Source organism: Anastrepha ludens, chromosome 2 (genome assembly GCF_028408465.1).
Source record: "Anastrepha ludens isolate Willacy chromosome 2, idAnaLude1.1, whole genome shotgun sequence".
Taxonomy (NCBI): domain Eukaryota; kingdom Metazoa; phylum Arthropoda; class Insecta; order Diptera; family Tephritidae; genus Anastrepha; species Anastrepha ludens.
In genome coordinates, this window is record NC_071498.1 from 121,117,993 (window position 1) to 121,145,203 (window position 27,211).

The 27,211-nt window shown below is 35.0% G+C and overlaps 1 protein-coding gene across 1 annotated transcript in view; it reads right to left on the reverse strand.

The window, feature by feature from the left end:
• Positions 1 to 27,211, reverse strand: part of LOC128855236 (mucin-2) — a 67,418-nt gene that overhangs the window by 14,802 nt on the left and 25,405 nt on the right. Inside the window, exon 2 of the mRNA XM_054089962.1 lies at positions 3,755 to 3,951. Coding sequence (XP_053945937.1) covers positions 3,755 to 3,951 — 197 coding nt within the window. The remainder of the gene's footprint in view (positions 1 to 3,754; positions 3,952 to 27,211) is intronic.

Sequence of the window (27,211 nt, forward strand, 5' to 3'; positions counted from 1 at the left end):
TTTCAAGCTGTCCCCAAGCGGCAGATAGTCTTTTTGAAAAGCTTTTTCATGGTAAATACACCCAGAGGTTTGCCATTGTCTAGCGACTTTTTGTAATTATATATTCAGTAAAGTAAAAGGTTCTGAACGTTTCCTACCGATTTAAACGCTTTAAAAAGAGTTCTTTAACATTCTAGTGTTTCGTTGGGACAGTTGTGGCTGTTACAGCGTTCCAAAATAAAGGTAGAAAATTCGATACCTTCAATAATTCCATACCAGTCGGAGCAGGCGGCGGAATTAAAAACTTTGTCCTTCATCTCATATGTATAGCCCGTTGCAAATTATAAAAGCACCAGATATTGGCAAGTTTTGACGCTTTATTTAGTTAATTTTTATTTAAGTTATTTTCTCATAAAAATATATTTCATTCTTTCTCAGCCGTAGCAGACTGCGTTGGTGCGTGACTACCATTCACAATCACATCAAAAAATAGAAAACGTTTTTCTAATAGTGGTCGCCGCTCGGTAGGCAATGGCAAGCCTTCGATTGTATTTTTGCCATGAAAAATCTTCTCATAAGAATCATTTGCTGTTCGGAGCCAGTTGAAAACTTTAGATGCCTCCACTTGTGGAACAACATCATGATGCACAATACAAATAGGAAGAAAAATTTGGCCAACAACTAATAAAAGTGTACACGTCAATTATTTATTTTACAAAAAAACACATAAATTCAAGTTTCAATCTTTATACAATACTTTAAAAAAACTACAAATTTTCATCAAAATTTAAATTAGAATTAAAAAAAAGTTGGACGACGCTGTTGTATGTATTTCGTGACTATGTTGCATAATTTTCTATGCAAAAAAAATTCGCATGTACTCGTTGAATGGAGAAATTGCGGAATACTATCAGGAAGAAAAAATTGTCAAAAATCAGCGCGAATCGTGAAATAAATGAAACACTTGCATTTTATTATTATTATTATTATTTATAGGGAATTTGTACAATGTAACTCTAACTTAATTAGCACACTGGCTACTAGCACTCGCATTTTGTTAAACTAAATAAAATTCGACTTAAAAGAGCTTACCTAATTTTTTTCTTAAATCTGATTAAAAAGTTTGAAATTTTGATGAACATTTTTTAACTTTTTTCTAACTTTGATTTGATTTTTTTACGTTTGAAACTTGAACTTATGTGGTTTTTTTTAAACAAAGTGAAATATATTTTTATAAAAAAGATGGTCACACACTTTAGTTGGTATGGTCACTGAGTTGGTATGGAATGATTGTTTATAAATTAATTTGGATGCGGTAAGTAGCGAGATAAATGAAAAAACAAAAAATACTGTAGAGCTTACATAATAAATAAAAAAAACAATGATTGACGAATATCCCCCACTTGCAAAAATTATAAATCTTAGTAATGCGTCAAGCATCCGTGGCTAACAAAGGTATATCTTGGAGTCTGGGCGGCTACCGGGAAGATCTTGATCAACGTTGATGGCATATGTCTTCCGGCGCAGAAATACTCATTTATACAGTCAAAGATTGCAGCGGTAAGCGAATGTGCAGGGCAAGTGGGCTTGGAAATCAATATTGCGAAGACAAAAATGTTGCGCGTCAACACTGCGGGCACTTACAGACAAACGGCACTAAACTCGGAGTAGCGCTATATCGGAAGCGTCATCATCAACAATGGCGGCTTAGCAGCCGACATTCGCAGTCGAATATCTGTGTTTGGTCTTTTGGAAAAAGGTGTGGACATCATCACATATATCCAGGCGCACGAAATTGATGATCTTTGAATCCAATGTAAAATCCGTTGTTCTGTATGGGTGTGATATACAAGCACTCCAGGTGTTTATCAATCGCAGTCTTCACAAAATTGTGCGCGTTTTCTGGCCTGATACCATCAGTAACGCCGACCTCTGGGCATTGACGAATCAGATACCCGTTCATCTTGAAATCCGGCGACGAAAGTGAAAATGTATCGGTCACACACTGCGAAAGCCCCATTGAGATATCACAAAAGCAGCCCTTGACTGGAACCCGCAAGGCAGTCGAAGATGCGGTAGGCCAACTAAAACGTGGAGGCGACTAATGGAAGCAGAAGCGCTACAAGGTGGTCGCACTTGGTGACAAATCAAATTCTTGGCGTTAAATAAATCGAATTTTAGCTTGTTTATTAAGATCCTTTGTTCCACTTAGGAACTATGCCAAAATATATGTATATATATATATATATATATATATATATATATATAATATATATGTATATAAATTTTAGTGGGCAATTTTAGGGACGATTAATTTTGCGCCACCTCGATTATATACAAATGTTTCTTCTCGCTTATGTTATTTTTAAATACAGTTATCACTGAATTTTCTATGATTTAAATTAATCTTTATTCGATTTGCCTTTTTCATAAATTTTTTTTTGTAAATTGCTGTCAATTTTTTGTACCCTTGAAATTGTTTCAAAGTAGTCGAAGTTGGGCTGAGTTTAGGTTCGGCCTCAAAGAGTTTTAAGTAGTTTGACTTTTCACTTTTTATTAACATTAATATTATAACGGATTTTTAAGATAAATGTTTTTAAGTTCTACTTGAATTGCTTTCTAGTACTTCCAAAATTGGAGAACACCTTTACATATTAGAAAAAAATCAGCCTGGGTTGTTCGCATCAATGCCCTAGTTGAGTGCAACATTTGATTTAAAATTTCGAAATTTTTACGAAAAAACTACTAAAACCGGCTGTTGGATGAAATGTACTACATTTTGATTTTTCAAAATTCCAAATTTCAAAATTCCAGAATTGAAATTAAAATCAGATTTGCGCATTTTACAGAAATCCCAAATAATTAAAAAAAATTCATTGTTCGGCAAAAAGTTAGTAAGTTTATATTTAAATCCAGTTTTAACAAATCCCAGATGTCAGTAAATTCGCACTTATGTAATTGCCAACTGTCCTTATTCTGTATAAATATTTAGCAATTTCTAGATTTTTTAAAGCTGAATCTTTCGAGGCAAGGTGAGGAGCTAATTTGTAATAATAATTTTCTCAAACATTGAAATAATTAACTAATTGCATATTTTACATTCAGCCATGCCACTAAAATAAATTTTCATTGAAATAGCTAATAAATCTGTATTGAGCAAATGTCAAAAAGTTATTAATTACCGTTATTACATTTTCAACTGATACCCATAAAAAATGTAAGCCATTTGCTTCAAACCGCAAAAGAAGCTACGAACGGAATTCTTAACCTCCCATGAAATTTTTTCAAGTCACTTCAAAGCGCGGCCATCGAATTGCTATGACTGCATCGCACAGCATCGCTGCAGCTCACGATTTGCTTGCAACCGGAGATGCGCGACATCAGCACCATTCAGTGGCAACTGCAGCGCCAAGCGCGCATAGCTAACGACTACTTGTTGAGCATGCGCTTGTGCGGTGTCTTTCCTGCGCACTGCTTGCAACTGCAGCGCAAGTGTATCGCATTCGTAGATTTTGACATTTCGATTTTAAATGCAATTCTATTGCCATGCACAATGGCCTGTATCTAACACTTTTATTGCTTTTTTTCAAATTTAATATTTTTTTCCTCACCAATGCTTCAATGCGTTTCGTTGTCGCTGTTGTTACCGTTAAAGGTGCTCTTGGCACTTCGATTAACTCGTTTTGATATTCGCATTCAAAAGTATGTATGTGTGTATGTATACAGTGTACATACCAATATATGTGGATTACATGCACTTGTTGCCTTCACTTACCCCCACTCCGGACACTTTGACGCACACATGGAACATCTGACATTGAGTCTCCGCATCTGCATAGTAGCCGCCGAGTATCTTGTCGTGGCATGTGAATCGCGTTTGTGGCATATTTTGCAGGCTGTACGTTGGCCATGGCTTGCGATAGTCCAGCTGCGCTTGTCCCAGAATGCAAGTGGCCGTCGCTATGAGCATTGCTGCAACGACAAAATGACAGAAAATATTTTTTTATTCGCTTTTTTTTGGTTTTATTGCTTTAATTTTCATGTTTTTATGTGAATGCGTATGTAGTCAGTAGGTTTTTAATAAAAATTATAGCGGCTACTTTGAAAGTGGCTATGCTCTGCTTTGACAATTGCTTCTGCTGTAACAGTAATGTTCATCACGGCAGATGGCCTTGGTGCAAAATTGGTTTTTGCTCAATTAAACTGGTTTAATGTGTTTAAATGCAAAGTAAGTAAATGTGAGTATGAGTGTGTGTGTGTATATTTAGAAATGTGTGCTTATTTGGGTCATTTGATAAAAAACAATTGCTGTAGTAAAAAGCTCGGTAGGCAAACATTTTAAGAATTCGCTGTGACATGAGGTGTAAAATTTTACATAATTAGCAGCATCCTCCTCCCGTTCAGGCCAGTATTTATTTACGAAAATATTACCGTCAAACATGCTTGGGGTTAAAGGCACTGATCATTTGTCAAAACACATGTTTTATTCTTTTTTTTTTTGTATTAGTAGGTATTGCTCTGTGCAAGTAAATTTCTGATATCCCTACATACAGTACGTCTAATGCAAGCAACATTCAAATTCTGCTGAAGTATTTTCGCAATACGCTTCGTGCAATTTGTTAGTTTTGAGAAATTTAGAAAGCATGCGTTGTTTTAAGAAAATGAGTTTCACACATTAAAAGAAATTTGATGCAGTGTTCCTACGTACACACCGTATAGGTCAAAAAATGTCACGTGCATCTGCAGAAAAATATTTGAAGAAATCGAAGGGTTCATAAATAAGTGGGTGCTACGGTATACGCAAGTGAAAAACGCAGACGACTTCGTTAAATGCCTCATTCCGATCAATAAGAACTGAAGCTTTGCTGTTAACATGGCGAGAGAGCCTCTTCATGTGTCATATGACATATTTATGGTTTGTCGCAGCAACTGGCTCAATACCAAGATCACGTTCGAGATCGCTACTGCCTATGTACCAAGGCGCGTTAACAGAACAAGGTTTGCATTTGTCAAACCTTTGTATTTGCAAGGTATTGCTGGCGCTTGAGCAATCCCATATTTGGATTCCATGCGTCCATACTGAATTGAGCATCTGGTTATATAGAAGTACTTTATTGCGTGCGTATAAAGCAGATCACTTGCCCATAAGTCAGATCATGTTTCGGTATTTCATTTCCAAATCTTCTTTTTAAAAAGAAAACATTGAGTTTAGTAGCTAAGATCATACCCAGATATTTAACGGTTTTGCGATATAGGAGTTGTGCTTCATTTATGTACAAAGGGAGGTATATGATTTTGTTGTAGGTAAAGTTGATAAGTGGCGCCGGCTAGCACGAGAAATAAACGACTATCGTGCTTTGTTAAACTCGGCCAAAATCGCGTAAGCGGTTATCGCGCCAATTAAGAAGAAGAAGAAGAAGAAGAAAGTCGATAAGTACTAATTTTGTTTCATTTAGCTTTATGCGCTAATGTGGTATATTCAGAGAAGATCATTGATTTATTTTTGACAAAGCAGAACACATCGTTGGATGAAGCTGACGTAGTTTTATGGAAAAGTGGAGTTAATATATCCAGAGACACGAATCGAGAAAGTTTACGCGCAAAAAGTTTAAAATTCCGCAACACATTAGAAAATACTTGCATGGGCTAAGACAAATTCTAAACGGAATGGAGGGAACGTAATATTCTCGGATGAATCTTTTTTTGGGTAAATAGTTGCTTACATCAACCCTGGTACACTGCTGATAATTGACAACTTCAACGAACTGTTAAATATCCAGTTAAGGTTCTTATTTGGGGCTGTTTCTCCGAAAAAGCATTTGGTTGTTCTTTTTTCTTTACAGCCAATTTGCATAGAGTTGTGTAGAATAAAATTTACGAAAACGCATTATTGGCATCAACTGTGAAGATTTCCAGAAAAACTAGCCAACCATGGAATTTACAAGAAGACATCGAAGACGCAGGTGTGTAGAGTGGAAACAGCAAAATGGGATTGATACTCGTATGTTAGATTGGCCTTCAGGGTCGCCTGATGTCCATCCTATTGAAAATGTTTGGGCAATGTTAGGCAAAAACTCAAAGGAAGCGAAAAATGGACAGACACAGAGTTATCAAGTCAAATTCGATTGATTTGGAGCCGATTAAAGTATGGGTCGTGAAAAAAATAACTCGAAGATTATAGCTAATAGTGGTGACTATACATTTTACTGAATATACTACAATGGAGTTTGCTTTTGGTCAAAAAGTTCCTAAGTTATGGCGGTCGCGCTTCTATTAGACAGACTATATATATACGAGGTGTGTTCAAAAAATATTTATTTATTCATCAATTTATTTCCTTCAAAGTAGTCATCTTCAGATATAATACTCTTGTGCTACTGTTTTTACCAATTCTCGAAGCAGTTCCGATATGCACTTTTTGGTATGTCCCTGAGCTCTCACCGATTCGGTTTTTATCTCCTCAATCGTCGCAAAATGCCTTGTATGGGTCTCTTCAATCTTGGAAACAAATCTGGTGAATAATCTCTCACAAGCAAAGATGAGAGAGCAGCTACATTATCATGATGCAAAAGGAATGAATTTTTTTCCACAAATCCGGGCGTTTTTTTCGTATTGCTTAACGCTAACGGCGAATAAATTCAAGGAAATACTCCTTATTGACAGTACAATCTTGTGGTAAAAGTTCCTGATGCACTATGTCATGGTAATCGAAGGAAACAGTGAGCAACATCTTGAAATGTGATCAAATTTGGCGTGCTGTTTTTGGTCTTGAGTTTTCTGGGTTCTTCCATTGGGACGATTGGGCTTTGGTTTCCCTTTCAAGCAAATCTGGATCATCATTGGCATCATTCACCGATGCTCATACGACGTTGTGTTTGGTCAAAATTCAGCAATTGTGGAACGAGCTTTGTCGCCTCACAATTCATGCCCAAAATTTCCGAAAAGACTTCTCTAATTGTGATTCGACGATTCTCTATAACAATTTTCCCCACTTTCTCAACATTTTCATCGGTTGTTGATGTGCTGGAACATTCAGAGCAAGCGTCGTCACCTTTTGTGAAAAGATTGTACCACTTCTAAACATATTTTTGACTCAAAGTACTTTCACCGTATGCCACTGTCAAAATTTTAAGTATTTCTGAGCACTTCATTCCATTTTTTACATAAAACACTTGTCTTATTTATGCCTCTCACAAGCAAACTAAACATTCTATATTGCTAAGACCGTGATCATATCTTCGAGACGAGTGTACCAACATAAAAATAATAATAATATGAAATCGAATGTACGTATCCCTCGAAATTTGAAAATTTGCCTGCTTTTTTGAACACTCCTCGTATATGTAGTTATAAGAATTGTAAAGTTTTCTTCTGAAAATGAGTTTGAGTGGGGAAAATTTTACTCGTATTCAAGATATATGTATAACTGCGTTTGTGTTCACAATCATAATAGCGCGAGATACTGCAAAGTGTTCATTATTGATTTATTATTATTTTTTATTTTTTTAAATATAACTGTATAACTGAAAGTTTCAAGCTTTGCACAAAATTAAAAAAAAAATTGAATAGAAATTTCAAAATTTCTTAATTAGAATTTTTAGAAAAAATCGTAGTATGCAGTTTCGTCGTTCATTAAAATTTAGTGCATAGTGCAAATTTAAAGTAGCTCAAAATTCGCGCTTATTTGTCATAATTTATTTTTTTTGAGGGTGTTGTGCATACATTTTCTTCTCTACATCGAATGCTCTAAATTTTTTTTTCAAAAAGAGAATATTCACAAGACAGCCAGCAAAAAAAATTAAATTAAACCCCACGCGAAATTTCAAGCCGCTTTAAGCTAACACTTTCTTCTTCTTGATGGGTGTAATAGCCGATTAAACGATTTTGGCCGAGTTTTACAAAGCGCGCCAGTCACTTTATTATACAATACTAAAATTCAATGGGCTATAAAATTGCATCCGTCTAAGAAAATCCGTGTAAAAAGTTTTGGATTTTTTTAAATTTTACACCAAGTCTGAAACTCTGAGTAATATGGTTTTGGTTGTAGTAAAGAGTATGAGATGTTAGTGGTGATTAATCCCTAGGCAGTAACAGTTTTTATGTTATATTTGACATTTGTCAACTAGAGATATGTACAATTTTAACCATGGATACTTACGCAATAGAAGAACGCGTTAAAATTATTGAAACTTATTATGAAAATGGCCGACCTTTAAGAACAACATATCGCAAAATTCGTAATTTTTTTTTTTTGTGAAACTAATCATCCGGATGAGTCGAAAATTCAAATATTGGTGAAAAATGTTGAAGAAACTGGTTCTGTCGAGCATAGAAAAAGGAGTTGCAGACCAAATAACAAAACTGGACGTTCTGTTGAGAATATTGCTGCTTTAGCGCAAGGTGTGGCTGAACAACCTTCAACATCGGTTTCTCGATCTCATCGATTCTCAACAATTAGGTATTCATGAATTGACTATTTGGCGTATTATACCCGTAGGAGGGCTACTGGTGGTCATTTAATTTTTTCACGTGTTATTTTTAAGAGCCTTATTTTGAATAAAAATAGTGAAGCATGAAAGGATTTAAATTTCTATATGTTTCATTTTAAAACAACATCGTTTGAAAAACCCTTTACAAAGAGTCAAGCAATGGAGCGCATAAAAGTTAAGATAAAAATATGCGCTACTCAACATTTTTTATAGTTAAAAAGTTATTCAAAAACAAAAAAGGATGATTTATTTGGTATCACCTTGTATATAGAAACTTCCATAGCTCATAACTCAAAAAACCAAAATGTCGAGAAAACGGTCTCAAGATTTTAGTTTACTGTGTCTCTCTAAGTAAAAGTAAATATTTTCATCCACTGAGATACTGTTAATAGATATCGCCATGCATTTTTTGCGCATCATAAACGAAGAGCTTGTGGTCATTTTTGCATACTTTTATAATTTTTTGTTTGCTTTGGATTATGGCACTGTTGAAGTAAATTAGCAATTGTGTTTTGTTTTGGTTCTACGTCATCAAGTCGCAGCTACAGTCTGGCGGATGAACACTTACAAGATCTCTTAAGAATTACTAGATATGAGCATGAACTGAATATTGAAGAATTATTTATTTTAAGAATTAAGATATCATATTTTTTAGAATTAATTCTAAATTAATTCAATTTTAAGAAATATATTTACACATGTACTTAAAACTCAATTTTCATATAATTCAATAATAAAAGGTTTTCCAATAACAGATGTTATTTGGAATAGCCCACTATTTCCGTAGATGTCTCTTTTGAAGCAGTCATTTTTTGATATTTGACAAGTAGAAACTACGCCAGTAATATAAATGGAACGATATACACTTAAACAACGGACTGAAGTTATTAAAATTCACTATAAAAATGGTGAAAATTTGGCAGAGGCACGTCGCTCAAGAACAGCCGAAAATATTGCTTTTTTAGCCGAAAGTGTTGAAGAAAACCCAGGTTTGTCCATTCCTCGTCGTTCTTTGGAATTAGGCATTACACAAACGTCATTACACCGTATTTTGCATAAAGATTTCGGTTTTAAGGCTTATAAAGTCCAGTTAACACAACAACAACGTCGTGTCTTTGCTGATTGGGTTAATGAAATGCATGAAAATGACACGAAATTCCATCGAAAAATCATCTTGAGCGATGAGACCCATTTCCACCTGATGCTTCGTCAACAATCAAAATTGTTGGATCTGGGGCTCAGAAAATCTATCGAGGACATAAGGCAGCCACTTTGCAATTAGGTTATGGAAAATTTCATGAAAAGTATATTGTCCTGTAAGCATGGTCGTGCTGGTCATTTGTCTGATGTTATATTCCACTATTAACGGCATACCTTCCTCTTTATAATGAAATAAACATCCGATCATTTCCACCTCTTATTGGAAGACGCTTTAGAAGATTAAGTAATTCTTTAATATAATCTCTACTTTCACATTATTTACATAATAAAACAAATCTCTCTCTCTCTCTTTTCCTTATAATTCTCAACTCAAACTCATTGCCAACGCAGTTTGCATCAAATGTGCGAGCGTGCGGTTCTCTTCATTTTCTCATCACTTCATTCTCTCTCACTGCTCTAAAGCAAAAGCTCGTAGAACTAATTTGAATGCATCATTGCTCACAGAAAATATGCGGATTTAGTTGCTTTACTATGCAAGCATATTTTTCTGAACAACTTTCATGTGACAAAATGCGTGTGAAGCATGAAGTATCGATCATTCAATTAACAAAATATAACGATATTACATAATTTATATGCTGTACGTTACATCACCTGAAATGCTAGCATCTGTATAGTTATAACCTACTGATGCTATCTTCAGGCGAGCCTCGAGCTCCAACCGCAAAAGACATTAAATGAACGTCATATGTATGCGTAAAATAGACATTAATTTATTGTTGTTTAGGTTAGTTTTTGTGAGAAAAATATTATCATTTGTACGTGCCCAGCGAAGCTCAGCATGAAATAAAGCATACAGTGCATATCTGTCAAGTCATAATCATAAGGAAACGTTGGTCATTACAATGAAGTGCATTACACATACATACAAATGAAGTAGATAGATAGTCGGGTGCATTAAAATTTTTTACTGTGTAATTATAACTATTTTTGTATGCCCTCAGGTTTTTGTCTGTTTGTAAAATGTTGTTTTTTATTTGTCTTTTTTAAAACAGACTTCAAAAAAATAATGCACTTATTGGTTTTTTGAGACATCAACGGCAACTAATTTTGACTTAGTGAAATTCAAGATGCTACTTTGACTTAATTAAAAATATATGAATTCGTATGTACAGTCAGTCAAGAAAGTTTCGGCACAGTCATTTTACCTCAATACTCACTATGTTTTTAATGTAATGTATTAAAATATAGTTAGTATAATAAGAGCAGTACAAATCGAAGTTTGAAACTTTTTTCAAAATTCAAAAAATGTTTTGAGCATCTCATCAGAATTTGGAAATTTTTACGCAGGATTTAAAACGTTTTTAAATATTTTTTAAAAGTGTATTTTTCAAGATATTCCAAAGCAAAATCTTTAAAGATTCACACCCTGAGCCACTTTGAAATAATTCATAGAAATTTCAACAAAATTTCGAAAATTTTACTCATAACTGAATTTTTGCTGAAAATTCTCTTTTTAATAATTTTTCTGCTGACGTTCTATGCAATCATTTCCACGTTTTAAGGAAGAAAGTATATGCGGTGGGTGTCTTCCTCGAGGGAGGCTTTTAATAACGTCCTCCCGGAGGCAATTACCAAGTCTCTGGGTAAACGGGGGGTCGGAGCCGAGCTTACAAGATTTATTCACAGAATGCTAAGCGACAGAATAGTCACCACAGTGTGGGTGGTATCTCTATCCGCCGGCAGGTGAGTAGGAACACTCCGCAAGGTGGTGTTCTTTCACCATTTCTCTGGGTTGTTGTTGTGAATGACTTGCTGGAGGAGCTGGCGAGAAGGGGCTGCAGGGTGATTGCCTACTCGGATGACGTGGCACTAATTGTTAGAGGAAAATTTGTGGATACTCTGTACGATTTGATGCAGAGTTATCTGAACGTAGTTGTTAGATGGGCAACGGATTGCGGTCTTTCGGTGAACCCTCCTGTTTATGAGGAAATATAAAATGCCCAGAGCTCAACTTCCCTCAATAGGGGGCACTCCGCTGATGCTTTCTGACAAGATGGTATATCTAGGTATTATCCTTGATAGTAAGCTTACACGGAAGTCCACTATTGAGAAGAGAGTAAGGAAGGCAACAATCGTCTTGAAACATCTTGTATGGGTGCAAGGGAGCAATTGTCAAAAGATAGGATCTTTCGCCTAGAGTTGTTTTTTGACTACATAATACCAATCAACCAATATAATACCATAATACCTGTGGTACCCGTAGAAATCGCATGCAGAATTGCCGCTGCACGTACCGCAACTGAGGGGTTCGGGCTATAGGCTCAACCTCACTTATGGGCACCCAAGCATCCTTAGAAAGTTTGAGTTCATCTCCCTATCAACGGATCGATGTATACCTTCGCTTAGTCCAACCTGCTGATATAGCATGCGTTGACACTAAAAATCTGATGAGCTTCATCAGCAGCATAAAGCCGTTGACGCAAACGCAGTATAGTTACCGTTCATAACCCACACAGTTTAAACCCATCCTCCTAACCATCCCACCACCACCTCCCTCTTTCCCCTCATCCCATCGGTTTTCTTCTTCACCTTACTTCTTTCACAAAGGTATCACAAAGGACGAATTCGTTAATCTTCGTCCAAGTGTGCCCACTCCTTGGGCGACCATTCTAACCTTACCTAACCTAAGATATGCGTCAGCAAACAAAAATATATATAATATTAAAATTGAATTACTTCAAACTTACACTTGCAAAAAAAATTTAGTTCTGAGCAAAAAGTTCGAAATTTTTTACTTGTATTAGGTAAAAAATTATAAATATTTTTGATATTATTTTGAAAGCAATTCTCCCTGAAGTATTCACAATATTTTATGCTTGTTACTTTGTACCAAATACTTTTATATATAGTTGCGATATATTTGATTGAAAATGTCTCTTTGCAAATTGGATCACTTTTCGAAGACGTCTTTTCACCAACCATAGCTAGTACATGCATTGGAAACTATTAATAAGCTCTGATCAACATAACAACGTAGGGTTGTTGAATAAGTTTTGCGGTTCGAAAAGAAAAACACAATTTTATGGTTTGAAATACACTTCATATTCAATATAGTCTCCCAGAACATCAAATCACTTGTTCCAACGAGATTCCAATAGAATTCCATTCCTGAAGTGAATAGGAGGGCTGAAAAATACAGTTCCGCAGCTGTTATGATCTCATCATTTAATGAAAAACGCTTTCCACGCATGAATTCTTTAAAGTCTGGAAACAGATGGAATTCGCTACAATTCGAAGTAATTCTATATTAGAATTTTAGCCATGACACGGTCCTGATGAAAAAGATTTTTCATTGCCAAATTGGGTGTTTTTTCATGATTTTTTTCCTTCAGTTGGACTAAAAGTATTCAATAATACTCAGAAATCATTGTTTTACCAGTTTGCAAGTAATCCACAAACAAAATTCCTTTCGTATCCCAAAAAACTGATGCTAACAACTTCTTGGCGGATTTCGTTTCGGAGCTGAAGAACCAGGTTCACACCACTCTTTAGCCTCTTGTTTGGTTTAGTGGTGATGAACGGACGCACAAAATCCACTTTATACTTTCAAAAACCCTCTAAATGTTGCTGAGAAAGTCGCATTCGAATGTGTTTCTGTTCCATTGTTAGCGAATACAGCTTTCTGAAACTCAATACTTCAGTCAAAATATTACTAACACTACCCAATGAGATGTCTTGGTCTATAGGGAATTCATATCTATTTTTTTAAACTCGAATTCAATATTTTTGTATAATCAAGTTACAAACTTCAAATGGATTGAAATATTGCCCGTTCAAGTATCATTGTTTCATCAATTTAGTTGTATATCATTTTCAACTAAAATACAATATTAACATTTGAATATTTTGAAAGAACAAAAAATAACTCACATTAGTTTCATATAAAACGCCCAATTCTGCATGCTTAACTAAAATAATATATAAACACATACTACAACAATGAACGCCTTTTTTCTGAAAAATAAGTACTAAAAAATAAGACAAAAACCCAACTTTGACGAAATAACTTAATTTCAGTAAAATTAATGACTTTATTCTCTTATTTGTGCAACTTTGGTGTGTATGTATGAGTGCTTATGTTGGATGCGATTGCTACAAAGCCCAACAAATTAATAACTATTTGAATTAACAACTAATAACGCCAACGGAATTAAGACAATAACTATTACGACTATATTTGTATTACCCAAAAAAAAAGTGATAAATCAAAATACATCAAAAATGCCTCAACAAGTCTGTTGGCCAATTTCCGCTTTAGCAGGCAGCTTAATGTCAAAGTACCGGCGCTGATGCTTGATGGTCATTAGCCGAGTCAACTGGCACAAAAGAAGTAAATATACGGTTGTGGACACAAAAAAATAGTAGTCTTTATTTATTAATTGTTTTCTTAACAACTAAAAGAGATGGTATATTAAAGGAGAACCTTTGGATTTAATATTCTGTTGGCGGAGGATATTTCTATATGATTTTTTATAGTTTGCGTTTTCAAGTGAACATTTTTGGTACTTACATAACTAAGCTAACTGCTAAAATATATCACACTTTAAATTAATAGCTACATTGGATATTTTACAAATTGAAATTGAATTTTAAAAATGGATTTGTTGACTTGAGGCATTGAATGCTGCTGCTTCTTGCTGTTTCGAGGGACAGACTCAGCTCAGGTAACGTTTTGGGACTTTTCTTTGTCGCCTCCAACTTCATAGTCTGCCAAAGAGAATTAAGGGGGTATTCTAGTGTATAATTCTGAAAAAATCGATTTTTACATATTCTAAAAGTTTAGACAGTTAAGAATATGCCATTAAAAGGATTTTTTAAAATTCCTAATATATTATTTCATGAGTTATAGCTTTTTTGGTTGCATGGCATCGGTTTCGATCCGTCTGAAAACTTTGAATGCGTTTTTCTCAAAACATCTTTTTTCGAGTTCTAATTGTCCGATTTACTTCAAATTTGGGGAGGATGTTCTTTACACATTCCTTCACAGTATAAGTCTACCTCGAAACTATAACGCTTCATTTAGTACGAGTATTTAAAAAAAATCGGAATTGTTGAAAAAATATGCAAAGGAAAAGAATTTTCGATAGTGGCATCCATAAGAATCCGTTTGGTTTTTATCTTTTAAATCACCAGGAGGGTTGAAATCATGCACGCCAGGACAACCTCTTTTTTTTGGACCCTCTACTTCGGCTGCGCATAATTTTGTCAATTTTAATTTTTTTGTTGGGTTAGTAAAAAAAATGGGTGATACACTTTTGTTTGCTTCCTTTGTACAGCGCTTCAAAACCGAAATTCATGCCTCTTCACTAGAATACCCCCTTTAGGGAAGGTCGGTGAAATGGTTGAAGTACCAGACTGGCACTCCACAAGTAGCATTAAAGCGGCGGTTTGATATCATTATGAGACCTCCAGTAGGCAAATATCTACAGCCAGTCAGATCAGTTAATGTTATGGTGAATGCTGATGGGATCTCGGTTAGAGCACTGTCCCAGGCTGTCGAAGAAAGCAACACCCAGTGAGTCTATCTGCCAACCCCGAACATTTACACAGAATGTGCTCAACAGTCTCCTTCTCTGAAAGGTTCCCACAGCTTCAGCAATGGCGATGAAATGGTAAACCTAGTTTTTCTGAGTGTTTGCCGATCTCCAAATAACTGGTAAACAAATCTACGAGTTTCGAAGTTACATGGCGCAGGAGAAGTTGAATATGAAGAAATATATCTTTTATTGAGAGTAGAATATCGGCGCTGATTATTTAATAAACGTAACATTTTTTCAAAAATTAGGTCACAGTATCCTTCAATGGATGAGATTAAACCTAGATATTTCGAGAAGTCGTCAGTAGATAATGATATTTACTATTCCACCCAATTAGGTTTCACATAGCAGCAACACAACAGTATAATTCCCCCAATTCTTCCTTCTTCTTGGTATTCCACCTAACGTACGACTTAACTTCGGATCCGAAAATTTAAATTTGAACTCATCTGAGAAGATCAGCTTGCTCTATTCCAGGCTAATTTGTGGCTGGCTGGCTGGCCGTGCAGCTTGATCATAATTTTAAAGTCAACCTTCCTCCGGTAGTTATACCTCCTGTGTTTCTCTACACCCTTTATTCTCTTCGAGAAAAGCTTTGCAACTCGCAAATACCTTTTGAGGCTTTCCATCGAATAATGAACCTTTCGCTTTCAAAATTCAAGTAGAAATAGTAGAAAGAGCTCAGAATCCTAAGATATGCTACAACCAACTCGAAGTGTATTCAATAATATGGACGATTTTTAGAATTTTCAAGGACTAGGGTGGAAAAGAATGCATCTGCATCTTCATTGTCAAAAGTGAGTTCTGGGCTGGTTGGAAGTTTTTGCACCAACATGCTAAAGTCTTTGATGAACTGCTATCAGACAAGTTGAAAACAAGTACCCTGCTTAGTGAATTTTATACTATTAACCACTAGGCTTTACAACCATCTTCTGCTTGTTTCGAGTTTTATGTTAGTAGCTGTAGATTCATGCTTGACTCTAATTACTTTGGGAAAGAAGAAGATATGTGTGAAGTCGGACTAACTAATGCCCGTTCAATTTAATAGCAGTAATCAAAAAAATAGTAATTTATTCACATAATTAAGGAATTTATTGAGAATAATACATACTATGTATAATCACATAACAAAAGAAGTTTTAAACTTGAGAATATTTAACAACCTAAAAGTGTCTCACGCCCCCGAGTTCTGTATGCCTATTTAACAATTTTTAGTCCGGTGTATAAAATTATAGCCCTCTTGATTGACAGCTTGGCTGAGCCGATCTACGTATAAAAAATCATTGCTTTTATTGCTTATTTATTTACTACTTCCTGTAACCGTCCACGTTGAGACTCAATCTTCATTGAGTTAATTAATTAATTTATTGCATGTAAGCCGTAAGTTAAAGTATAGGGTTAACAAATATTATATATTTATCTTTGACATCTTTGGCCTTAAGCGTTACTTTTAGTAAGATATTACTGTGAGTTGGACCATTTATATTTATATATGTTATGTTATTTCATGTATTGTAGCCTAATTATGTGTAGATAAACTCATTTTCTTAAGATATTCTTCTACTTTGTGAATTTTGTCCAAGGTAGGAGAAGTTATCAATGGTAAGGAATCGGAGTTCGGGAATATGTAGTTGATTTATTAGTAAAATGGTGTATGATTTGAAATATTTTTTAATGATATCTGTTCGTGTTTTGCTTTTACTAAATTTCTTCTCTGGATGATCTAAAAGTTTATGCTGGAATAAGAAATTCTAGTGACTGTTATCCTACAGTCTGAGGTGAGTAATTCTTATTCCTGGTGGCTTATAAATCATACCTTTCTTGATATTGAAAAATATCATAAAATCACATTTTCTAAGCTTCAAAAACAGCTTAATACATCTTATCTTGCTTATCTTGATGTGATTAAAATTAAAAGTTGCGTGTTTGGCCGATCTCCTGCTCCTATTTATGGTGTGCGTATTGATATTGTTCCCACACTTTGCCGACTCCGCACGGAGTTATGAAGAGCTTTTTCATGGCAGATTAAAGATTTAGGGTTTTATTGATTCAAGGCTGAGTTTTATCACGCACTTAAATTATGCCCATTTCCAATCCACTTGCTGTGCTCGCTTCGCAATTCACTGAATCATATACTCCAACGTTTGTTCGGTCCAAATTAATTTTTTTTCCTTGTTCGCTCCTCTCGGGAGCATAGGGCCTCGACAAGACTCTTCCGTCGTACGCGGTTCTGTGCTGTTTATTTTGCACCATCCCATGAGATGTCGGCATCTGCTAGTTCGCGCAGCATCGACATTCTCCAAATGTTTTTTGGTCGACCGCGACCTCTGCTCCCTTGCGGGTTCCAGTCCAGTGCCATTCTCATGATCCTGTCTACTGGTTTTCTCAACCCATCTCCTCTTTCTCATTGAATTATATACTCCTACAATATTATACTCCGCGTTTGTTAGGTCCAAATTAATTTACGCTGCTTTTATTGTGAGCCCTTATCATGCAGTCCATATAAATCAAGTAGAGACCGTTCAAAAAATTTTCATTTTTAGTGGTTTTTGCATCACATTCTATCAATTTCTCAGACCCGTTTCCATCATACGAATCACGCTGTTGATTGATTACACTGGGGAACAGTCATTTTGCGGCAGGGTTGGTTTAAGTCAATTCTGTGTGAGACTAGTGTGCTGAATACTAGAAAAATTTTAGATTTCTCAAATTGACTCTAGTTTTTGAGATAAAGACTATTATCTATTTCACTGAAAAAAACAGTATTAAAATACAAATATGCACTAAAAAAATATTTTTATTAATATATTTCATTAAAAATTATACGAAAACAAAAATATATATTTGCAGTTAACTTAAATAATTTAAAAACATTACAAAAAAGTTTTTCTGTTGGCTTTTCTGTTATGGTTTTGCTTAGGACAATCCCTTAATAAGGTCCAGCAGTAGTCTGCCATCATGTGGCAGTCCCATCGACCTTGGTACCTTTCTTCCATTATTTTTATATCCTGGTGGAACCGTTCTCCCTGTTCCTCACTATCGCCCAAGTTTTTCGGGAATTTTTCCAAATGGCTATGAAGGAAATGCAATTTAATGCTCATATTAGCTCCTAAACTGCAGAAATTTCGAAGCATTTCATCAACTAGTTTTTGGTAATCTGGTGCCTTATGATTCCCCAAAAAATTTTTGACTACGAAGACAAAGCTTAGCCATGCTTTAGATTCAATTTGTGACATATGGTTTATAAATTCAATGTCTTTTATAAGAGTACGGATCTGCGGCCCATCAAAGACACCTGCTTTTAATTTTTCCATACTTAAAGACGGAAATTTTTGACACACATATTTAAAACAGTCACCAGTCTTATCAAGTCTTAGACTGTTTCATTAGCCCAAGCTTAATGTGAAGTGGTGGGAGAAGAATATTTTCTCGGCTTATCAATGGTTCATGAACCACATTTGCTTTTCCTACTTCCATATTTTCTCTCAAAGGCCAAACCTTTCTAGTCCAATGTTCTTTTTTTGCGCGACTATCCCATAGACATATTAAACAGGGGTATTTAGTATACCCACCTTGCTGACCTAATAAAAAATTCACCATCTTTAAGTTCACACATACTGACCATTGATGTTGTGCGTATGAAATCTTTTCTAAAACAATTTTAATATTTTGGTATTCTTCTTTTAGTTTCGTTGAATGACCAATTGGAACCGAAGCAAATTCATTTCCTTTGTGCAGCAATACACATTTCAGACTTCTTTTTGAGCTATCTATAAAAAGTCTCCAATGTTCAGGATTATATTCAGGATGCCCCATACAATTTAACAGACCAGAAACATTGTTACAAAATACAAGCTTGTATTCTTCTTGAAAGAAAGGAAGAAGTTCTTGCTCTCTGGTCCTAAAGAATGTGATGGTAACGCCAGGTTGAAGACATTGTTTTTCTTTTAGTCTTGAAGCAAGAATTTCGGCAGATTTTTTTGATAAATTTAAATCACGAACCAAGTCGCTAAGCTCTGCTTGCGAAAATCCTTGTTTCTTACAACTACTTTCTTCGAACTCGCTTTCACTGCTGCTTGCTTGATTGTCAGAACTTTCTAACATTTCAATGTCATTATAGTTAGCAGAAGATGGTCCTGTAAACACAGGAATTGGTAAATTGTCACTGTGCAATACTGGGGGTCTAACTGATTTAATATTAGGATAAACCCAATTCCATTTCTTAAAACGGTTTGTACCTTTCACTTTTACTGCACAGAAATAACAGTCATTAAAATGATTCGTTGGCTCATTCCACATCATCGGTACTCCGAATTGAAGCCCTTTACGTCCTCCTTGGCTCCAGTATCGCAAAGATTCTACACAAGACTTACACACAATATTGGGCACCCAATATTTATTCTTTTGTACATACTTTATCCCAAAGTATGCTTGGTAGGTTGTTTTCACAAACTCTGTGATCTGTTTTCTTTGCTTTTGCGAACAAAATTTGCCACATATATAACAAAAGCTGTTGCAATCGTTAACACAAGGTTTTCGTGACGAACTCATATTTTCGAGACAACAATTTCTTTAAAACTGAAAAATGACACTAACTGATAATTTCTGAGTCTAACAGCAAATAAGTGAAAGTGTTGTACCTAAATATGCAAACAGATAACGAAACCGTAGTTAGGTTTAATCAAATTAGTGCAACTGTAGGAGGGCACTTTAAATTTTTTTAGTAATTTTTAATTTTGCGTTTATCTCAAGAAACAGAGTCAATTCAAAAAATGTAATTTCATACTCAATATATGTATATAATACAAGTGCTAATGAAAACCATTAACAAAATTATTGCCGCAGATTTTTTTTTTTTTTGTTGCCCTGTGTTATTTTTCCCCCATTAAGTGACAGAGGTGCCATACTCTTCTTTGGTTTCGTTAATGGCGAAATCGACGCCCGGCTCTTCTAGAAGGAATACAGTTCAATGTTTCTTGCCGAAATTTTCATCTTTTTAAGATTCTTCGCCTTGGCTTTATATGTAGTGTTAATGCTCCACTCGTTAGAACTTTGTCTGACTCTAATTATCTCTCAAACTTTTTGCATTTGGACCTTTCTGAGACCAAACAGTTATTTAAAATGCTATTACTTACTAAATTACTTTCTTCGTAACAATTCGAATGAATGTTTCAAAATTGAATATTATTTTAGTTTTATATATTATTAATGCACTATATTTCAATTTCAACTTGTATATAACTATATTTTTTAGCAATTTAAAAGGTTTCTTATGTTGGTAAATGCACTTTACTACACCTTTGTAATCCTAAATATTCTAAGAGACTTGCGTTGTAGTTATGAATTAATCTTTTAAATGTTTGTTGTGCATTTGTATAAGGCATTGCTGAATAAATAAATAATACAAATGGGAATAGGTGAGTTACAATATGTACAAGAGGTAGTGAAGTTGTTGTTCATAAAGTGTTCGTGTGTTAATTTGTTGTGTCCAAGTAAGACTTCGTTCGAATTCCAACTTGAAATGTCAACTCTCTTTAGCTGCACACTGTTTGCGTTTCGACTGGATTGTTTGTTGGTGTTGATATTTTTTGGCTTGTTCTCAGATTTTGCTGATATTTATTTCAAATGAGTTCTTTGTGTGTGCATCTCTGTTATATTTTTTATGTTGTAATTTGTAGCTAATGTTAATGGGGCTTAGAACAGAATAGAATATGGAGAAAAGCAAATATAGAGTTCGTCTGGTTTGTTGACCTTAGAATATATAAGTACATACACAAATGTTCACATAAGACGCAATTCGTATCGAGACCCAAACACACAGCTCTAACAGCTGAAGCTGAGCTTTTCTGGTGCTGATTGGAAAAGTCCATGGAATTAAGAAATTAAGCTGCTGAACTGAAATGGTAATGCCAAAAGTGTGGTTGATGTTCTATGACATTGCATATTAATTTTTTACAGCGTGCCGTGTGCTATATACCTCTCCATAGATTTTTCTGCTATATTTTTTGCTAAATAATAAGTCGCATGTCGATCCGATTTATTTAATTGTTTTATTTTGTTTCCCTAATACAAAGGAAGAAGAGAAATTCCTATTTTGGGTTGAATTGTACGCGCACATTTTGAATTAATAAGTAGTTTAAATTTAAATTTATCATAACATATTTTGTACAACTTAGACACCTTAGTCTTCTATGTACATATATGTAGTATGTGCCTGTATTAATACTGAAAACCTTAATGTAACACATTTTCTGCAAAGATAAAAACACATTAAAGAGGGGAAAAAAATTAGTAAATACCTATACCCCGCAAGACAGCTGAGTACCAAATCAGTGCTTTTATTATCATTATCACTCACTACAAAAGTCCTTAGCAATTTCTTCTTCTTCTTAATTGGCGCGATAACCGCTTACGCGATTTTGGCCGAGCTTAACAAAGCGCGCCAGTCGTTTCCTTCTCGTACTAACCGGCGCCAGTTGGACACACCAAGTGAAGCCAAGTCCTTCTCCACCTGATCTTTCCAACGCAGAGGAGGCCTTCCTCTTCCTCTACTACCACCAGCTGGTACCGCATCGAATACTTTCAAAGCCGGAGCGTTTGTATCCATTCGGACGACATGACCCAGCCAACGAAGCCGCTGGATCTTTATTCGCTGCGCTATGTCTATGTCGCCGTAAACCTCATACAGCTCATCGTTCCATCGCCTGCGATATTCGCCGTTGCCAACGTGCAAAGGTCCAAAAATCTTACGCAGAATCTTTCTCTCGAACACTCCAAGCGTCGCTTCATCGGATGTTGTTAGCAATTTACTCAGTTATATTCCAGCCTCGGGAAAAACGCACGTATTTTTCAGATTCCTGCCATTATTTTAATAACATTTTAATTAATTTATAAATTTAATTTGGCTTTTCAAGTGGCAACCCTAAAAAAAAATATGTCCAAGTTCTTTCTCAAACAACTCTCGTTCACTATTTATTTTGAAATGTATTATTTAAATACCATATGGAATTATATATATATATATATATATAATCGGCCCGTACACCCTTTTTGGGTGTTTGGCCGAGCTCTTCCTCCTATTTGTGGAGTGCGTCTTGATGTTGTTCACCAAATGGTGGAATCTACAGTTTCAAGCCGACTCCGAACGGCATATATTTTTATGAGGAGATTTTAGAAAAATGTTTTTCTTAATTTTGGTGTTTCAACGAGATTCGAACCAACGTTCTCTCTGTGAATTCCGAATGGCAGTCACGCATCAACCCATTCGGCTACGGCGGCCTGTAATAATACTTAACCGTCCGTTGTGTGATGTGGCCTACTCAGGCCATTCCGAATTTTAGAGGGGTATATCTTTTTCTTTCGTTAAGTTTTCAAAAAACGGCGAAAATATACCATACAGGTCTGTTAGATGAATCTTCTGAAAATTTTATAACCGTTTCCAGCGAAGTGATTATGAAAAAAAAAACATTTTACACAAAAACTTCATATATTAGGGTAAATGGCCTGCACAGGCCACCACTGCAATTTTAGTATAGTCATGCACCGTACTTGGTCTTCTGACTAATTAGAGTACAAGAAAGAGTGAATACGGTTCTCCCTCACTCGTAAAAATTTGGTGGGTGTGCGATTCTTCAACAAACTACCCTCTCAAGGGACAGATTTACACAGGAAAACGACCAAATGAAGAACGAGAAATTAACCAAGGTGAAAGAGTGGTACTGGATTTGGTAGAGAGGTATCGTAATTCCAGCCGAACGGTGTATTGCGATAACTTTTTCACATCACTCGAGTTGGCCAAGTCTCTTATGCAGAAGGGATTCGCTGTCGTAGGCACAGTGCGCCCAAATAGAAAATTTGTTCCTCTATGCTTTCAGCTGAACAAAAAGACAAGGCCGTATAAAAAGTTTCGACCTCTATCTTTGTTTGCTTTCCTGGATGAAAATGTATCTATGTTATCATACGTTGCCAAAGTAGGCAAATATGTGCTAGTATTGTCGACACAACATTACACGCAAGCCACAGAAACTTCAAACAAATATAAACCTGCAGCTGTCTTAGACTACAATGAAAATAAGTCTGGGGTTGATACAATGGACAAAATGCTTTCTGGCTACAGTTGCAAACGCGCAACAAACCGGTGGCCATTGGCCATTTTTTTTAATGGGCTTGACATTACTGGCTTGGCTTCTTATATTATATAAAAGCATTTGCGACCAAGCAAGAAGTCAGACCAACGAAGGGATTTTATATTAGAATTGGCTGAACAACTGACAATCCCCCTTATGGAAACACGTGCAGCAAATCCCAGGGTGTATGGTAGACCAGGAATTAAAATAGCAATGCAAAAGTTCAATGTATTTTATGTAAGTATTTATACAAACATCCAAATTCGTACTGAAACATATAATTAATTTAAATAATGTATCTCTCACAGGATCCACCATCAACTTCGACGGCCCCAACACAAAAAACTGCATCAAAGCCCGTAGGCTCACAGCACCGGCCATTGTGCAAGCTGTGTACCAAACTGAATAAGTTTAAAAGAAAAACCCGACTTACTTGCCACATTTGCAAAGATGCAATGTGCTTAACTCACGGTTTAGAAACCAAAACCTACACTTGCAGCATATGTCTAGCTGCAGTAACTACGTCAACTTCATAAGCAACTTTTAAAATTTTATATTTTTATTTATTTATTTATAAATTGAATTTTTCAAATAATTTTTAAAAAACAGTAAGAAGGATGAACCTTGATAAATAAATTTCTTTTAACACTAATCAATCTGTTTTTTTATTAATCGGTATTACACTTAAATTGATTACAGACATAATTTTCGTACCAGCCTATAAATAAAGCACGTGTTCTCATAGGTGGCCTGGCCAGGCCATTTTAAACAACGAAAGAATATAAAACTTTCACACAACGGACGGTTAAAGATAAAAAAAACACATTAAAGAAAGAAAAAAATATATGTAAATGCACGACAGCTGAGTATCAAATCAGTACTTATATTATTATTATCACTACAAAAGTGTTCCAGTCTCGAGAAAAACCAAGTATTTAAAAATATTTCTGATCTAAATTGTTTTCAATTTCCTGATATTATTTTAAAAATATTTTAATTAATTTATAAATTGAATTCGGCTTTTCAAGTGGCAGCCCTAACAAAAAACATGTCTAGATTAAAGCTTTCTCAAATAACTCTCGTCTAATACTTATTTTGGAATGTATTATTTTAGTATCATATGGAATTAGCTAAAATTGTTTGAGGTATATGGCAGTCCTATTCAAAAAAACGTATGCAATAAAGCTTTCTCGAACTTTTTAATTTGATACCAATATTGTGATATCTGTCTCTACCTGTTACTACTTAACTGACAGTTCGCCCTTTTAGGTCTTGAAGAACTCAATTTCCGAAAGCACTAACTTGTTTAAAAGCAAAGTTGTGATAAAGTTGTATTTTAACTACAAAAATCCATTATAAACAGTTTGCACGGCTGTGCCAAAACTTCAAATCAATCGATTATTACTTTATTAGTTTGGCGAACACAAGCACATATACTTTACACATGCTGTATTATTGTATTTATATTTATGTACTTATAAAAATGTACTTGTTTGATGACTTGACGTTTTACGCCTTATGAGGTATGTGGCATGTTGTTGTTTCCACATACTGTGCATGTGTTTTAGCCTGAAGCTCTTAAGCACTTGTAAACTTGACAGCCGTGTGAATATGATTTTTAGCTTTGTCTGTATTTTTGTTTATTTGTTTTATTAGAAACTTGCGACCTTCAAAATCGACATCCACAAAGTGCGTTACGTGCTTGCCGCTTGAGGCGGAGCTCGGTGCGTGCAGGCAAGATCATGCTAAACTTTTTCAGTTAACATGAAGGGTTTGGCTTTACAACACACTAATTTACTATACATCCACTTTTACAGTAGTTTACAGCCATTCTGGCCATCTCACTAATGAAACTCAAAAATTAAAAAATTGATATAAACGTCAGGGAAGCATTTTTGTTGTTAAATTTCCCTTAAACTACTTCCACTTAATATGTGGGGCAGGAAGGCTCGTAGTAAGTTTCAAACACCGTTGAATTACTTGCCGGAAGTTTGTCTGGAAGTTTTGAAAAATTTTCATTCGAAATTATATACAAAGTGTAAAATAATAAAGTAATAACTGTCGCATCCTTTTTAAAAATAACGACATTAACCCTATAAGATAGTCTACGTGAAATTGGCGCATGCGCTTTCGAAGTATAGCCCTTTCTTTCTAAGTAGCGCAAGTCCGATGCGTAGACTTTTTAGTGGAGCGCCCGGGGGTTTTGACCTCGGATCTCATAGGGACTGAATGAATTGCCATGTAACCAACAGTATTTTCTTTTGTATGCTCTAAATTGTAACTTCTACCAATATTATATTGTGCAATTAATTTTTTCATTGTTTAAACAAAAAAATATGAAAAATTAATATATTGGAGCATAATATTTAGCTGGAAATAATTTTTTTTTAGTTCTACGTTAAATTTTACTTAAATAGATAAAGACAAACATCTTCCCAACGTTCCATTTTATTTGAAGGGTCGAAGAGACCTTGAGCAGGTAGTCAAACTTGAAGAGGGGAACGGCAGTTGCGGCGTACTATGAATTTGTTCTGGCTAGTTCAGTTATAAGTGACACGTGTTGAGTGAATGTTGTGAATACGTAATAGTGAAGGCTGCACAAATTTATCTGCAAGATATGAAGGAATTACAGTATAAAACGGATCCAGCAGAGTTCGAAAAATATACAACAGGATATTTCACATCTAGGCGATCAGGTTTTTTTTTTTCTGGTATTGCAAGTGATCAGATTATTGAGCAGACTTTAATGAAAGGAATGAGCGTCCAAGGGGGTCCTTTTAAACGAGGTGTCACTGAAAGTGTAGTTTATAAATGGATCAGAGGAGTTATTTACAGTAAATATATTATTGAAAGCATAGAAAATTTTTGTGACACATCTTTCAATAAAAGTCATCAACACAGTGATTCTACAGATGCTAGAATAGAAAGGGACTGGTAGACTTTTTCAAAGAACACAGTCCTTTTCCTGATACAGATGCAATTATGTCAATTGGCACTGGAATTACCGGTGATAAAAGTATAAATTGTTACAATGCTTTTGAAGAAGGTTTAAAAGTTATGAAGAAAATCGAAGGGAAAAATTTACGCGAATTGAAGTTATTAAGGAAAGATAAAATAAATTCTCTATTGGCTACAAATAATAAAATAAAAATGCATGACAATGTTATTCCCCTTGATCCATTGTTGCTGTTTCAACGTATTTGTGTGTTGAAAAAAACAGATGATGAACTAAAAACTTATATGAATTATGAACTGGCACCATATCCACTTGCTCTGTTTGAAGACAAAAAAATAAACTATCTACGAATGAATCCCAGAAATTCAGATTAATTTGAAAAGCTTAGAAAATGTTCATTATGTTATTGATGGAGGCATGTTGTCATATCGTTGCAAATGGCAATTAAATGAAACATTCAAAATAATATGCGAACATTACGTACGATATTTGAGGAATAATTATAATAACGCATACGTGGTATTTGATGGATATAAGAAAGACGGTATTAAATCTGCTGAAAGGAATCGTCGCGCACTAAAAAATATAAGTACAGATATTGAATTTGATAAAAATATGCCGTTAAAAATCGCTCAAGATAAATTCTAACGAATAAAAAAAAATAAATCTCGCCTAATCGAAATGTTAAGAATAAAATTAGCTGATAACAATATTTTTACATGCCAAGCGGAAAGCGATGCAGATAAATTAATTGTTGATACAGCAATTAGTTTAAAATCTCAAAATATTGTTGTAATTTCTGAAGACATTGACGTCTTGGTTGTGTTAACGGCATTGGCGCCTACTGATCGTGAAATATATTTTTTAAAACCATCCCGAGGCAAAGTTAACCAACAAATA